The 17,189-nt window shown below is 46.6% G+C and overlaps 1 protein-coding gene across 1 annotated transcript in view; it reads right to left on the minus strand.

The window, feature by feature from the left end:
• The window catches only part of FAM124A (family with sequence similarity 124 member A), a 130,391-nt gene extending 113,630 nt beyond the window's left edge, over positions 1–16,761 (minus strand). The window contains exons 1-2 of the mRNA XM_088842734.1: positions 16,464–16,761; positions 5,637–5,668 (exon numbers count right to left, since the gene is read on the minus strand). Coding sequence (XP_088698860.1) covers positions 5,637–5,668; positions 16,464–16,528 — 97 coding nt within the window. The 5' untranslated portion in view covers positions 16,529–16,761. The remainder of the gene's footprint in view (positions 1–5,636; positions 5,669–16,463) is intronic.
• Between the last annotated feature and the right edge of the window lie 428 nt (positions 16,762–17,189).

Here is a 17,189-nt window from a genome sequence, read left to right on the forward strand (position 1 = left end):
ACCCCACTCATTAGCCTATGAAAATTGCCCAGCCCATAATAGCTTAGGGGCTTCCCTGGTAGCTCAGCTGGTAAAGAATTCACCTGTAATGCAGGAGACTGCCTGCAGCATAGGAGACCCAGGTTTGATCCCTGGGTCTGGAAGATCCCTTGGAGAAGGACATGGAAACCCACTCCAGTATTCTTGCCTGGAAATCCCATGGACAGAAGAGCCTGGTGGGCTACAGTCCATGGGGCAGCAAGAGTAAGACACAACTAAGAGATTAAGCCACAACATAAAAGCTAACCACACCATAGTTTGAGGTCTCTCTTGCCTTCTGAGATGGCCCATACTCTGTTTGTGGAGTGCGTTTCTCTCTAAATTCACTTCTTACCTGTCAAAAGAAAACCCCAAGCAAGCAAACACCTGCAATCTACTGACCATTTTTCCTTGAGACAAGAATGTGTCCCGGGGCCCATAGCAGCAGCTGGGCCTCTTTGAGGCTGCCCTCAAGGGCCAATCACAGACACAGTGGACCCAGGAAAACTGAGGGGACAGAAGTCCATTGGACCTACAGCCTGTGGAAGCTCAGGACCATCAGGGACAGTGTGGGTGGGAAACAGGGAAGCTACCTGACTCACTAGAAGGGCAGGGCAGGAAGCAAGGGAAAGAAAGCTAGGAGAGAAACTGGCGGGCAGGAATCTGAGGCGTAGGCAGGGGCCAGGGAAGATGGGGGAGAAACGGGTGAAAACAGATTCAGTGACTCCCACCCAGCCATAAGGTGTGCCTTTTCTGCATAGCTTACTATATGCTCCTGGGCTCAGATGAGCAGAACACACTGCTCAAGGCCATTTCTCCATAATTTCAGACACAGAGGATTCCTCAGGGCGCTACCAAGCACCTTCTTGATCACTTCAACTGATCTTTTGCCATGTGTGCTATGCAAAGTCTGAAAGAGCACAAAACTGCCAGGCATTCCTGCTGTCATGAGTAGTTGATAAGAGCCAGGTGAAAAGTTAATGCCTCTGCTGGAGTTTCAGGAAAGAACAGTCTGAGGCACGATTAGGAGGGCAAAGAGAGAGGGTTTTGAAGAAGAGTCTTAAGCAGAGAGAACTCATTAATGCTTAGACTGCCTCCTACCAGCATTATCCTGTGGCTGGAAGTCCCCAAGAAATGTTACACTGTCCTGAAAACACCATTTTCCAACTCCCAGCATCTTCTAAGAGGAATTATCTTTATTGGAATGGAAATATTCAATCACACATCACGGGAAGTGCAGTTGATTTTTTTCCCCTTGGCATAATGATTGTTTTTATTTTATCCTGTTTATAAAATGTCCTCTTTTTATTTAAATCATTTAAGAATGCAAACTGTACACAGTGGCTTGATGATCTTCTAGCCAGACTGCTAGAAAAAAACAACCTAAAATTCTGAGAAAGTGAAACTGTTAGGTGCTCAGTCATGTCCAGCTCTGCAACCCCATTGACTGTAGCCTGCCAGGTTCCTCTGTCCATGGGATTCTCCAGCAAGAATACTGGAGTGGGTTGCCATTCCCATCTCTAGGAGATCTTCCCAACCCATGTTCCCTGCATGGCAAGCAGATTCTTTACCTCCTGAGTCACCAGGGAAGCCCAAACTTCTGAGAGTATAAATTAAATTAAACTTCCTAAGGAAGCATCATGCTTTACTGAGATCTCCTGAATGCTCAGCGTGTGTACAGTTTTTGCAGAAACAAATGGAAAGACATTTTGGCCATCAGTCTAAAAAAGTCAAATGGACCAGTTGCAGTGAGGACAAAATTCATCTACACAAAACCAAAACATCCACTAAAGAAGCCCCCAAGCCACTCTCCTGAGTTGAAAGTGTGACTGGACACAGTCAATGGAAATGTAGTATTTTAATCCCGGACGTGGCAGAAAAACAAGACACCCAGTGTGGATAAGGGAATGGCAACCCACTCCAGTATTCTTGCCAGGAGAACCCCGTGGATAGAGAAGCCTGGCGAGCTACAGTCCATGGGGTCACAAATAGTCAGACACGACTTGGCGGCTAAGCAACAACAACAACTTTATAGAACAGGGAACTATATTCAAAATTCTGTGACAAACCATAATGGAAAAGAATATTAAAAAAGAATAACATATATATGTATGTATCTGAATCACTTTATTGTACAGCAGAAATTAACACAACACTATAAATCAACTATATTTCAAGGACATTTTAAAAAAGATAAAAAAAAGAAGATGCCCAATGATATGTACTCTCCTTCTCCCTTCCCCTCTCCACTTATTTGTGGGAAGGGGGATAAAAAGAAGCAACTGCCCCTCACCACAATGTCTCTACTGACTGAAGGCAGCCCACTGACTGAAGCTCAAACTGACCTGAACAGCCCTCACTTCAGGGTTAGTGATACCATCCACCAGAAAGGATGCCCACCCTCTGGACTCTTATTCCAGGGCAAAGAAAAAAGGTACAGAGTCCTTCACACTTTTTTGCTCCCTCCCTTCTTCTCTCTTTTTAGTGGAGTTTCTAAGACAGTCACATCTGACCATCCCAGAGCTCTTGGGGAGGTTCTCAGGGGCCATTCAGCCCAACCGCCTCATTCTACAGAAGGGGAAACTGAGGCTCAGAGAGGGTAGATGACTTTCCCGAGAGCACACAGCTAATTCATGGCAGAACCAGGACTAGGACACCTGGACCCCACATCACCGCTTTGGTCCTTTCTCTTGGGGCTGACCTTTCTTCCACCACCATCAGGGCGGGCACCGTGGGGAAGCAGCCTCTGCATTCTAAGAAGAAAACTGGCAGCCAAACAGAGTGGTATTCTTGGAGGATGCTCTCCTGACCACCCCAGTAATGACAAAACCCAACCCTGGACAGCAACCCCAGCTCATCCCAAGGAAGCATTTACACCTCTGTGAACTCAGGATCAAACAGTTAAAGGTACATCATGTGGATATTCAGTTAAGAACCACCTGCAGACACAGATAAGTCCATTTCCTAAAAGTGACCAGTTAGTACCAGTGCTCAAACCCTGATCAGGAATCAGGAAATATTCAGAAACAAGCCGTCCAGTAGACAGAGGCTGATGAACAGCAGCAGCATGACTGACAGGCAGGAGGTACTTCCACGATCAACATGTGGGAACTGGGACTGACTGGTGAGCCCTCTGGGTCGCACAGAGGATGCTGCCACCAAGTTGGCAGTGGGAGGGGGAGTGGCCATTCAGGAGGAAGAGGAAAATCATTAACCTTCTTTCCGCTCAGTCCTCTGACTGATTATCCAGTTTATGAGGAAATGCTATTTTTAACATCTACTTGAAAAATACTTTTTACAACTGCTGCACGACTGAACCTATGTTTTAAAGGATAGACTTAAGACTAGATTTAACATGATTTTTACCCTTTCAGAAAGGGTGCACTCTGTTACCTTGGACATGATGCATAAGGGGCCTTCTGTTTATAGGTGTGGCCAGGACTGATACTCCTAGCTGGGAGGAAAGGCAGTTCAGGCAACATACAGGACAAAGACATCCAGAGGTCCACCAGTATCCCCTCACCTCTTCCTGCTGCCCAGAACAACGATGTGATGGCTGTGGCAGAGGCAGCTATTTTATAACTCTGAGGCAACTCTGAGGATGGAAGCCAAAATCCAAGGACTGCGTAACAGACCTGCATTGCTTCCTCCAGACTTTTTTTAAAAATTAGAGGAAAACAGTTTGCAAAGGTCCACATAGTCAAAGCTGTGGTTTTCCAATAGTAATGTATGAATATGAGTTGGACCATAAAGAAGGTCCAAAGAATTGATGCTTTCAAACTGTGGTGCTGGAGAAGACTCTTGAGAGTAGCTTGGAGAAGATCAAACCTGTCAATTCCAAAGGAAATCAACCCTGAATATTCATTGGAAGGACTGATGCTGAAGCTGAATTTCTAATACTTTGGCCACCTGATGTGAAGAGCCGACTTACTGGAAAAGACCCTGATACTGGGAAAGATTGAGGGCAGGAGGAGAAGGGGGTGACAGAGGATGAGATGGTTGGATGGCATCACTGACTCAATGGAGATGAGTTTGAGCAAACTCCAGGAGATAGTGAAGGGCAGGGAAGCTTGGTGTGCTGCAGTCCATGGGGTCACAAAGAGTCAAACATGACTTAGCAACTGATCAACAACAGAGGAAAAGAAAACCATACGTAAGTCATTATTTTTCTCTATTACTGGTAGTCAAATACATTTCCTAATTGAAATACAAAACACATGTATACACCCTCACTCACCAAGAGGCCCTAACACTGAAGAATGAGGCAGGAATCACCAAATATTTAAAGAGAAAAGGAACAACAATAAAAGGTTATTGATCCCAGTTGCACCAAGAAAAATTCCAACTCAGAGATCACAATTAAAATAATGGAGAGAAAAACATCCCAAACCAAATTACCAGTTTCACTGACAAGAGAGGTGCTTTGTTGTGACCCAGAGGACTGATTTGAGAGCTACAAATTGAAAAAAGGCTGCGGGCAAGTATTTTAGAAAAATCATTCTTAAAGAAATGCAGCCTCTGGGCAAAACTGAAAATGGTGGCAGAGAGAGAACACGTTCTCTGGTTTTCAGAATGCAGAAGCTTCAGGGAGGGAAAGAAGGTCACTAGAGCATTAATCTCATTATTACTAATGGTTCTTAATAACTAAGGGGCAATGCTCAGTCTCCAGTTGGCTGAAATGATCAGAAATTGCTCACTAAGGTTATACGAATAACTAAATATAATTTGACACTAAATTACCATCCCAGACATACAGCTTTCCGCAGTCTCTTATTGCAAAGAAAAAACTAAGCCTGAACATCAATAAATAGAATAATCCAATTAAGTATATTTCCATTTGGGAACTATTTAGAATTGAGAGCTTAACAGTGAGCTAGGACAGAACAATTCAGTGTTTACTGATTCAAATAAAAAAAAAAACCAACTCAGGGCTTTTATCGTAAGACAATTTTTGTGTTATTTTGTTTATAAAATAAGTGTTTAATCAATCTGAATGGCTTTGTAGTGATCTTCATCTTTGCACATTGCTCCTAGATGTAAAGCCTAATTTCCCAAAAATAGATTTGTAAGTTATTAATAATATTTAATACAAGCACCTTTTTCTATGCTCAGAGTATGCTTATAAACATACTGCCTTTTTTTGTTTGTTTGGCTTTTACCATATGTAACAGTCACCTATGACATCTGCCTGCAGGTACAGACATACATGGGAGGAGTGCCCAACAGAGGAGTTGGGGCCACCTCATGGATCCAATGAAAGCACTCTGAGCTGTGAGCTCCAGACAGTAGGTATTTGACACGTTTGTTGAATGAATGAATGACCTCAGCTTTACCAGAGAAGGTATTTTCCAAGCATGCAGGTAAATAAAGCCTGGACTAGTTCCTCCAGGCTGAATTTCCATAGGGAAAATAATGGCATGTCTAGCCCTAAAGTCAAGGTACAATCAAATTCTACTTCCCAGATTTACAGGATCCTGTGTCACATTCTTTGGTAAACCTTCTGTGATTCTTACTATTAAAGCATGGATAGCCTTCTCTACATACAGAAATGGGACTGACTGCCCACCCCCGCCCAGGGTACTCAAGACAAAGAGGAAGGACATTTAAGCCATACTTACTGCTGGTGGAGGACACGTGGCTGTAGTCGGACCTGAAACACAAAACCTCAGTATTAGTAGGATTAGACATTATTTTTCTCTATCCAAGTGATCTCTTCAAGCTAGACTCTTAGAACAGTCAGTAGCAGCATTTTATTGCTAAAGAAATGCCACAAATTAAAAAGCATCATGCTGTGGACTATTTTGTACAAAATCAAGTTATGTCTGAATTTGAAAGCACAACTATAAAGACATTCTAGAAACCCAGGGTCCCTCATATGGGCTCTGTGAGTCTCCCACATGGGAGACCAGATGGGTTCCGAACCATCTAAATTTACTGGCAAAGTTTTGAATGGAAGCTTATTTGTCTGGGGAGAAAGCTCAGAGTTTTCAACAGATTCTCAAAAGGACTTACAATCCCACCCCACCCCCACCCCAAAAAGGTTCAGTTCAGTTCAGTTCAGTCGCACAGTCGTGTCCAACTCTTCGCGACACCATGAATCACAGCATGCCAGGCCTCCCTGTCCATCACCAACTCCCGCTGCAAAAGGTTAAACCCTTCAAAGGTCACTTCCACCCCTTGGGGAAATGTTTCTTTGCTGATGTAAGCACAGGTGATATGTACCCCTGTGAGTGAGAGGGGACCCTGGCTGGGAGAGCCCCTATACTCAAAGTCTGGCTATCAGGAAACACTCAGGCACAATGGTGGTTGATTTCAGTTCCATCTGGGAAGAAATCCTGCTGATACTAGAGTAACAGGAAGTGGGCTATGATCGACAAAGGGAAAAGGCAGGGTTAGGGCCAGGGTGAAATAACCCATCAGTTTCTACACAGATCAGCTGCTGGCATTAGGCCTCGGTGAGAACGGGAATCTGGCCAAGAACTTGCCTGCTTAATCTCTACTAAGTTTCTGCTCTATTTGTGTAGCTCTTAGGACGTCCCTCCCTGGCAGCTTCCACGCTATAGAAGCTATTGGTTTTCTCCCCGCAGGGTCCCCAACTCACTCTCAATAGGCAACTAATCTCTCAGGCACGGAGGGGTTTATTCTGCCAAGGTGGTAGTAGGGGACATAGCTATGCAAATAGAGTAGTTAATTATGTTTAATTTTATAGGTACACACTCCCTGTATTTACTAAGCCTCATGTGGCCTTTCTTGAATCATCTTTTATTCCATTGAGTTTCTTACCACATTAAAAAGGCATATACAAAAAATTTTTTTAAGATCATGAAAAGCAGTCTCTCTCACTAGTTAAAGCAACCTATATCTCTCCCACAAAACCTGTCTCTCTCACACAAAATGATGTGCTGACTTACTGGTAGAGGGACAAAATGGAAGCAAGACAGCGAGTGATTTTCTCTTTTCAAATGAAATACTGCGTGCGTGCTAAGTTGTATCCAACTCTTTGTGACCCTATGGACTGTAGCCCACCAGGCTCCTCTGTCCATGGGATTCTCCAGGCAAGAATACTAGAGTGGGTTGCCATGCCCTTCTCCAGGGTATCTTCCTGACCCAGAAATTGAACTCATGTCTCTTATGTTTCCTGCATTGGCAGGCAGGTTCTTTACCACTAGCGCCACCTGGGAAGCCTAAATGAAACTGGGTTGGCCAAAACATTTGTTCAGGTTTTTTCAGAATGCTATCATGGAAAAACTCGAAGGACTACTTTGGCCAACTCGTACTTTAATTGTCACAGGCTGGGGCCCTGGGGTGTTTGCAGCTCGGGGTTGAGTAGCTGGCCCAGTGTTTGGTGAGCTGTTAGAATTTGTTCTGCTCCTCATAGAAGTACTTCTTGCCTGAAATGTCTCGTTTGTTAAGCTAAGACAAAATATGCCCATGACGGCATCAGTGTGAGCGGCTTTCCGTTGTGCAGCCCCTTCGGCCAGGTGGTCAGGCCCCGGGTGGAGAGCAAGCCCGTGAACGCGGCCGAGGGCGGCCGGCCCGAAAAAAATTAAAAAAAAAAAATTGTCACAGAATCACTGAATTTTAAACCTGGAAAGAATAACAGCTACTAACACTTGCATATCCCTCGATATATTACAAACTGCATCCACTGAAATCTCATCCAATTTTTCATACCACAGATTTGGAAACGAAGGTGATAATATTTGTAAGGCGACACAGGAAGTGAAGAATGATGATAAAGGCTTGAACTAGGGTGGTGGCAAGGAAGGAGTTAGAAGGGAGAATGTCGGGTAGAGCCCGGAGACACACACTAGCTCAAGGAACAGGGAGAGGAGGAGCAGAGAAAGAGGAGTCAGGGATCAGGAACATTACGAAATGCAGGATTTGTAAGTCAGTGCATTAAATTCCTTCTGGAACCAGGCAGGACATAAATAAACTTTAGGATGATACTTAGAAATGTAACTATATATAAATGCAATGAATACTCAACCAGCGTCCCCTTGGTAGATGCAATAGCAAAACAATTCCATGACAATATGATCATCTTAAGATGGCCAGGCTTCAAAGAAATTGCATGACAAGTCCAATAAAACATTCTATAGGAATGTGCAATCATATTGATTTTTACCATTAAAATTCTGTCAGTATTTTCAGCTAGGGTTTTCCAAATGCTCTCGAAGCATATGGGTTTCACACAAGCATACATTGTAAAAGATTTGCATATGGATGGATACGTATGTAGAATAAAATTTACATCTGAAACATTTTCCAAGAATCTTAAAGTGCAGAGGGGGTATTTTAGGGCGGGTGCTAGCAGAATGGATGCCTCGGCCTTGACTCTCTCCATAATTCTTGTGATGAAAAGCACCGCCCCAGTCAGGCCCACCAAATGGTCAGTCTTCTGTCAGTCTTGCCCTGCTCGAATTCCTCCCTCATACGGCAGCCAGTCTTTGCAAAGCACAAATCTGAAGAAGCTCAAGCTGGACATAAACCCCTCTTTCTGGGACTGATGGCCTCTGCTCAGCTCTGCAGTTTCATCCATCACTCCAATTTCGACCCCTGTCCACCATCAAAACAGAGATCAAACAGAAAAGTCACTTACAACCTCACATGGCTTTCCCGCCTCTGGTCCTGGTGAGGTCATTTGTACCCAGTTGCCATAATGACAAAGATACAATTTTAAACTACTCTTTTCACTAACTCTATCATAAAATGCTGCCACATAGTTCCTGTAATTATATAGATACAGTGATATTCTATAATTTAGTCAACCATGTCCCTTTTGTTGGCTATATGACTGTTTCTGATTGTTCACTTTTGCAAAGCACACGGAGATATTTATCAATATATTTAATTTCCTTAGAAAAATTATCATGATGGGGAATAGGAAGTGAGTTGAGGTATGAAGACTTTTATAGTTTTTAAAAGACATTCCAAACAAACCCGGAAGGTTATTTACTAGAAATATGGACAGTGGAAGACAAACTGTAAAGCTTGAAACAATTCTGTGCATAAATATGGTCAAACAATTTTGGATACTGACTCTGGTTCTCTGGAGGGGTGTGTACTCACAGGTTTTTTAGGTATGAGGAAGCAAGTGGTAGGGTACCTGTCTTGGGATCTTATTTATTGGTCTCAGTCCTAAGATGTGAGAAGAATTTATAAGAATTTATCTAGCTGGCTCTGCATAAGATATTCAGCTCTCCCAGAATGAAGCATGCCAGGTGAATCCACAAATTTTAGGATGAAAAATCTATGGACACATGATACAGACAAGCAGGATAATACAAAGATTATATATATTCACATACCTGGCACATATAGTAGACACATTTTCAAACATTACATTTATTTAGTAATATAATACTAAACAGAAAGTGATATGTGGTCCCTTGACGGGACTTTAATCACAATTATTGTAGAGGGGTTAAATAGAAAGAGGTCGGCACTTAAGATAGTTTACCACTGTCAAAAACCTACTGGCCAGTTTTTATATTCATTTAAAATGGATACCATCCTAAATTCTCTTTTCCAGGGAAATCCTGGGGTAAGAATTGATCTAGACATTTCAGTGAAATTGATCTTGACATTTTGGTAAACATCAGCTCAGTGCCCCATGGGCCTCATCTGTGAACGCTCAGTCTACTGAATTAGATGCCAAAGTAATTTAGAGCTATCGAGCTCCACCTTGGACACAAAGATAATAGAGTTATCTAATAGATTGTCTTTTCTGCTATGCAAGATTTCCCCATCTACCTTTCTTTAAACATCTCGTTTAAAAATCTGCTCTACCTATTTTTTCCCATCCACTGGTTTATAAACACTAGACCTGTGAATTGTTGGTTATCTCTGAAATCACAGTGATGCATCTGTTGGAGGTCACCCGAAGATAAAGGACATAATATGACCCTATGTTTTCAGAAGCTCAGTGACAGCTGACATTACTGCCATTAATGCCAGGTCAAACTTCTGAATGAAAATAACCCATCAGCTATTGTCATATTTGAAAGAGTGGCTTAAAGGCCAAATCTGGGAGACAGCACTAAAGAAACACCCATTGGAAAACACTCATCTTAGTCTTTTGTTTTGGTTTACAAAACTCTGCTTGTCTCTCTGTTCAAGAGATTCTGTTTCTTATGATAGTGGACTACAGGCAGTAGCCAACTTGCCAATCTTTTTCTAACAGAAAGTACATGGAAGCACAAAGCAGGTTTTCAAGTGGATCTAGAGAATGCAAGTTTCAAAATGACATCAATTACCCCAGAATGCTAGTTTGCTTTCAGTCTTAGCCCATGTTGAGGGGTCAGACTGCAAAGGTATCAACAGCATTCCAAGCAAAAGAAAATATTTGAACAGAAAATAAGAATTACAGACCAGCTGGTCCTTGAAAGACAACTTTACCAGGTGGAAAGTATGCCGGAGACCTGGGTTTCAATCTAACCCACTAACTAGTCATGCATCCTCTAAACCTTCATTTCCTCATTTTTAAAATAAAAATAATTATCATATTGAGGCATGTGCCATAGCCTTTCAGATGTTCTGAACAATGACCAAATTTTTAAGGCATTTAAAAGCATCAGAGCCTCTACTATGATGAGGACACAGAACATATGGTTTTGAGTGCACCTGGAGATGTTCCTTTTCATTACTTAAAACTCTGAGTACTTCCTTGGTGGCACAGCAGATAAGAATCTGCCTGCCAATGCAGGGGACACAGGTTTGATCCCTGGTCCGGGAAGATTCCACATGCCATGGAGCAACTAAGCACATGTGCCACAGCTACTGAGCCTGTGCCCTAGAGTCTGAGAGCTGGAACTACTGAAGCCCGCTCGCCCTAGAGCCTGTGCAACAGGAGAAGCCACCACAGTGAGAAGCCCACGCCCTGCAATGAACAGTAACCCCCACTTGCCACAGCTAGAGAAAGCCGGTGCAAAAACAGTGAAGACCCAGCACAGCCAAAAATAAAAACAAATAAACTTAAAAAAAAAAAAAACAGAAACTCTAAGAGGCTTCCCTCATGGTCCAGTGGTTAAGAATCAGCCTTGCAATGCCAGGGACACCGGTTCGATCCCTGGTCCGGGAAGATTCCACATGCCCGTAGGGCCACAACTACTGAGCCTGAGTACTGCAACGACTGAAATCCACGCACCTTAGAGCCTGTGCTATGCAATAAGAGAAGCCACCGCAATAAGAAACCTGAGCGCCACAATCAGGCCTGCAGCAACTAGAGAGACCTGGACACAGCAATGAAGACCCAGCACACTCCATATGTATATGCTTGGTTTTGTTTTAATCCGCAAGTTTACCATTTGGAGGATTTTTCATACTGGGGGTTTACTTATGCCAGGCACCATTCTAGGGACTTTAAGTGTATAGTGTTAGTTGCTCAGTTGTGTCTGACTCTTTGGAACCCCAAGGACTACAGCCCACCAGGCTCCTCTGTCCATGGAATTTAAGTGTCTAGACTCATTTAATCCTCACAACCACCCTATGAGGGGAGTACTATTATTGTCACCCACAGTTTACAGAAGGGAAAGCTGAGGGCTGAGAGAGGTTAAGTAACTGGCTCCAGGTACCACAATTCCTAAGTGGAGGAGCCAGCATTTAAACCGCAGCTGGCTGGCTCTTTTGACTGTAACTTTCAAAGGGATAAACACAGTCCACTCCCTGGCAGTAGGACCCACAGAGGTTCTTAGAGGCATTTCAGATGCGCTGCTGAAAGGATCAGTCATCAGCTCAAGCAAGAGTCCCAGAATGCCTTGCTCCTCTGTTCTGCTCACACCAACCTAGCAACAGTCCCCCTACAAACCTTGATGATCCAAGCTACCCACTGTCTCTCTCTGCCTGCCCCTAGGCAGGTGAACCCTGCTGCAGGAGAGACAGACTGGTACCTTCTGATGTAATCACTAATCTCAGCTGGCTTCTCAAACATCTTTGCCTGAACAACCATGTCAGGTCTCCATTCTCCTGGGGGCTGCATCTGGACTCAGTGGAAACCCATGTTCCCTTCTCTCCCACTGATTGCAACAGGGATGTCCCCCACCTTTCCAAAGCCAATCTGTCTAGCTGGTCGAAGGTCCATCTGCCCCCACCTTTTTAGAAAGCTGACATTACAGATATACATCTTTCTCCTATGCAGTTAGCCTTTCTCATTCACAGAATCCTTTCTGTGAGCATTTACCGCTCAATTATTGCTTATATTGAAGACTCCTTCCCTCATCCCATTCCCCCCTCCCAGCTACTGCCTCTCCTCACCCCTCCCATTCCCAGCCACCTCCTCTCCCTCACACTGACCTGGCTTTAGCACCCACTTCTCCTCCATCAACTACTACTCCACCTTCTCTTCATCATCTCTGTTTACAAAGAAGACACTTCCGGACTTCTCTCACGGTCCAGTGGTTAAGAATCCGTCTGCCAATGCAGGGGACACGGGTTCGATCCCAGGTCCGGGAAGATTCCACATGGAGCAGAGCAACTAAGCTCATGGGCTGCAACTACTGAAGCCTGAGCCCAGGAGCCTGTACTCCACAACAAGAGAAGCCACCACAGTGAAAAGCCCGCACACTGTAACGAAAGAACAGCCCCTGACCCGCTGCAACTAGAGAAAGCCCACGTGGAGCTATTACGACCCAGCACGGTCAAAATTGAAAAAATAAAAAGAAGAAGACACTTCACCTTCCTCCTGATTCATCTCTCAGTAGCATAGCTTATCTCTTTCCCTTTTCCCCTTGGCTTCCAGGGCACCCCCTTCTTTTTTTCACCCTATGCCTCCTTTTTCTCCTTTTTCTATCCTCCGTTGCTGCTGCTGCTGAGTCACTTCAGTCGTGTCCGACTCTGTGTGACCCCATAGACGGAAGCCCACCTGGCTCCCCCGTCCCTGGGATTCTCCAGGCAAGAACACTGGAGTGGGTTGCCATTTCCTTCTCCAATGTGTGAAAGTGAAAAGTAAAGTGAAGTCGCTCAGTCGTGTCCGACCCATAGCAACACCACGGACTGCAGCCCACCAGGCTCCTCCATCCATGGGATTTTCTAGGCAAGAGTTACCTGACATTTAAATATTGTAGTTTTGTAAGGTTGGCCTTCAATAGCACCTGCTTCCCAGAGCTGTTGAAGGATTAAATGAGTTAATGAAATAGGGATGTTGGGAAAGATTGAGGGCAGAAGGAGAAGAGGGCATCAGAGGATGAGAGGGCTGGATGACATCACAGATGCAATGGACATAAACTTGGGCAAACTCGGGGAGATGCTGAGGGACAAGGAGGCCTGGCATGCTGCAGTCCACAGGGTCACAAAGAGTCAGACATAACTGGGTGACTGTGGGCTACTGAACAACAACAATGAAACTTCCCAGGTGGCCCTAGTGGTAAAGAACCCACCTGCAATGCAGGAGACATAAGAGACATGGGTTCGATCCCTGGGTCGGGAAGATCCCCTTGAGACGGAAGTAGTGACCCACACCAGTATTCTTCCCTGGAGAATCCCACGGACAAGAGAAGCCTGGTGGGCTATAGCCCATATGGTCGCAAAGAGTTGGACACACTTGAATCGACTTAGCACACAGCACAAGTCTTAGAATGGTACCTGGCACATAGTAAATGCCAGGCATGTGTTTGCTACAACCTTTAGTTGATTTAATCCACTCTGAAGGCTTTAATTGCCATTTTCAGGCTGGCAGTTCCCAAATGCAATGCCATCCTGCATTTCTCCTCTCTAGGTAGATTACCTGACTGCTGACTCACTGTCTTTCCTTGGATGTCTCCCAATACTTCAAACACAGCATGTTGAAGAGGAAACTTCTCATACCCTGCCCAAACTTCATTTGGAGGGGATCAAGAGCTACTCTGAGACTCTGATGAAAAATAGTGTCTTCTCACAAAACCGCACAAAGCCCAGCATTTTGCTTACAGCTCAAAGCAATTCATGCACCCCAAATTAAGACTCCGTGTCTTAGAGGATGTGTCACTTGAGCTGACTGTTGAAAGAAGAGTAGAGTTTCACCTGGTGAACAGGCGTGCCAGGTGGAGAAGGGCCCAGCAGGCAAAGAGGGCAGCTTGACACAGGCGAGGGAACTGGAGAAAATCCAGCTGATGTGGTCGGATGCAGGGTGCAAGGATGGGCCTGCCAAGTGACAAGGCCAGAGAGCGGGGGTTGGGTGTCTACTTTGTAGACAACAGAACCACTAAAAGCTTGCAAAGCAGAGACATGATCAGATTTGCGTTTTAAAAATATGCTGTGCTAAGTCGCTTCTGTCGTTTCTGACCTTTTGTGACCCCGTGGACTGCAGCCCACCAGGCTCCTCTGTCCATGGGATTCTCCAGGCAAGAACACTGGAGTGGGTTGCCATGCCCTCCTACAGGGGATCTTCTCGACCCAGGGATCAAACCCGAGTCTCTTACATCTCCTGCATGGGCAGGTGGGTGCTTTACCACTAGCGCCACCTGGGAAGCAAACATACACTGTATGCTTTCTACATGTTTTCTGCAGTCTCCATAGGCAGCTATATAAAAGCTGAATAGCGTAAGAGGGGATAAGTGCTGGAAAAGCAGGAAAACTATGGACGGTTTTTTAAATAAGTAAACTTAACTTTAAAGGATACATGAGTAAGTGGCAAATACTAGCTTAATAGAAACACCCTAAACTATTTCATTTAAATGTATGCCACTTTAGCTTTAAGAATGCTACGGAAGTAATAAGAATTCTTCAAACAAAATTCTGTCCTATTAACGCACTCATTATGACAGGCGGAGAGGTGGCAGAATGCTTGGCGAATCCCTCCCAGGAGCCCTGACAGCTGTCATGCTGTTCCTTGGGAGTGTGTGTGTGAGAGAGAGACACTTCTGGGTCAGGGCTTCCTCTGCACTTCTTCAACACAGCCCTTGCAAAAAATACCTGTTTTACCTGAGTTCCGCAAATTGCAAACCAATGGACCAGCTTATGCTTTATTTAACCCAGCTGAAAATGAGCTGGTTAATTTTGTTTTGTTCCTTCTACTTATGGTCTAGCTAACTAAAGACGGGGGTGGGGGGTGGGGGCAGGAAGCCAAGAATCTCTGATTAAAGTGGATAAATGTCACATATACAGAGTGTGGGAGGAAGCACAGGAGTCCAGTATTTGGAATCAGCTTGCAGCACTGGGAGGTAACTGGGTTCTGCAGTGAACCCTTACTGATCACAAGTGTGGGTAACAAGGAAAGCACATTGCACGGCAAATGCTTTGGGGCAGTAAAGTCCCAGATGTGGGCTAGAGTGGGTGGAGGCTGCAAGAAAGGGTGGGGTGGGCGGGCAGGAGGGGCTGCCTAGGGAGATTCCCGGAGTCAGGTCAGACCCTGGGTCCATTCTGGACCTGGACTCTCTTCCTGTCCTCCCAGGGTTGCCAAATCTTGAGATTATTCTGAATTGCTCCCCTCCCCCTCAACCTTCCAGGAATGATGCTTTCTGTGCCCTGGGCAGCTCCAGTCCTCCCCCCCACCCCGCCCCGGGGGGGTTACCGCTGATAGGAAAAGACACCCTTTCCTTCTGGGTCGGTACCCGCATCCGGGATGCAGCGCTGACTCTGCACCGGGAAGTCCTCTAGAGATTGTGAAGGCTCCCGCCCAGCCCCTATGACCTCCGTCTCCTAAAAGACATTCAGTCTTTTGTCCCACTCAGGAAAACAGTGTTGGTGGGAGAGAGTTAATTACATGAGTCTCCAAAGGTTTGGGCTAATTGAGTCAGCTGAAGCGGAGAGGATATTAATAATAATAATAATCAGGGCTAGATCACAGCACTATCCTCACCCTACCTGTGCTCAAGGCTAGTGCTTCCAGCTGGCACAGGTGCGCACAGAGGCGAGGAAGTTTCGGCTGGGCAGCGGAGGGGTTGGGGAGCCAGGGCGTCTCGCCAAGCACAATCAAGCCATAAAATGAGAAACGCTATTCTCTTGGGCGACTTCTGAAAGACTTCTAGGTCTCACGTGTCCTACCCTCTTTACTTCTCATCCCCAAGCCCCCATCCCGGACTCCAGGGGGCCCCGGAGTTACAGGAAGAAAGTCCTAGCGGAAGATGGAAACAAGTGCAAGCGCATCCCTGGTCTACGGAGGATACAGGGGGACACTGCATCTGCCCTGCACGCTGCATCATCTCAGTGATAGCGGAGGGCAGGAGGGGCTGGGGCGGTGTCGGGTTAGTTTGAACCTAGAGGCCTTCCACTTTCCTGCCCCTCAGGGAGGGGACCGCCCTGACCCGGGCAGCCACGAACCACGCCGTTCTGTTCTCAAGGCCCGCCCAGATGGGCTCACCACAGCCCCTCCGGCTTCCCCGAGGGACCCGGCGGCAGGAGCAGCCCCCAGCCGAAGCGGCTCCGGCGCGCGGTCCAGGAAGGTCCCGGGGCCGGGAAGAGCCGCCGCGCAACTCGGAGAGTGCCCCGCCTCGCCCACTGCCCGGCCCGGCCCGGCCCGCGCGGCTCACCCTCCAGTCTCGGCGCCCGAGTCCACGCAGTCATCCTCCTCGCCGCCACCCGCCTTGGGGTCCATGGTGCGCTCCCCGCCGCGCTCCGCTCGCGAGCGCCGGCGTGACCCGGGCGGCCCAGCTCAACCCGGCCCGGCGCGAGCTGGCGGGGTTCCCTCGGAGAGTCTGGCGGCCGGGGCTCGGGCAAACAACTCCGGCACCGCCCCGCGCCGCGCCCTCTCCTGGCCGCGCCCAGCCGGGCCCCTGGGGGCTGCTCGCGTTCCGCCCCTCGCCGATCAGCCGAGCGAGCGTGTGTGCGCGCCAGAGGGTGTGTGCACGGAGCGTGTGCGCGCGGGTGTGTGCACGCAAGAGGGCGTGTGCACGTGGTGTGAGCGCGCGCGCGGGTCTGTGCGGAGTCTGTGCGCACGCAAGAAAGTATGTGCCTGTGAGCGAGCGTGTGTGCGCGCGCGAGAGGTTTTGTGCACTGGATGTGAGCGTGTGCGCGAGCTCGCAGGAGCCCGCATGTTGCGTGCCCGTGTGTGGTGCGAGTGCAGGTGTGGGTGCGGTCTGTGCGGTCTCGTGCACTTGTGGTTTGTTGTGGGTGGGTGGATGAGGCATGTAATACTGGTCGGTGTACACTTCTGGGTGTTTGCTGGGCGCGTGTTCCTGTCTGTGCTTTGTGACCGCTTATCAAGACCAGTGCTACAGATTCTTACGTATAATCTCATTAAATTCACAACAAGCTAT

Source organism: Moschus berezovskii, chromosome 13 (assembly GCF_049115385.1).
Source record: "Moschus berezovskii isolate FMDL1 chromosome 13, NW_MosBer_1.0, whole genome shotgun sequence".
Lineage (NCBI taxonomy): Eukaryota > Metazoa > Chordata > Mammalia > Artiodactyla > Moschidae > Moschus > Moschus berezovskii.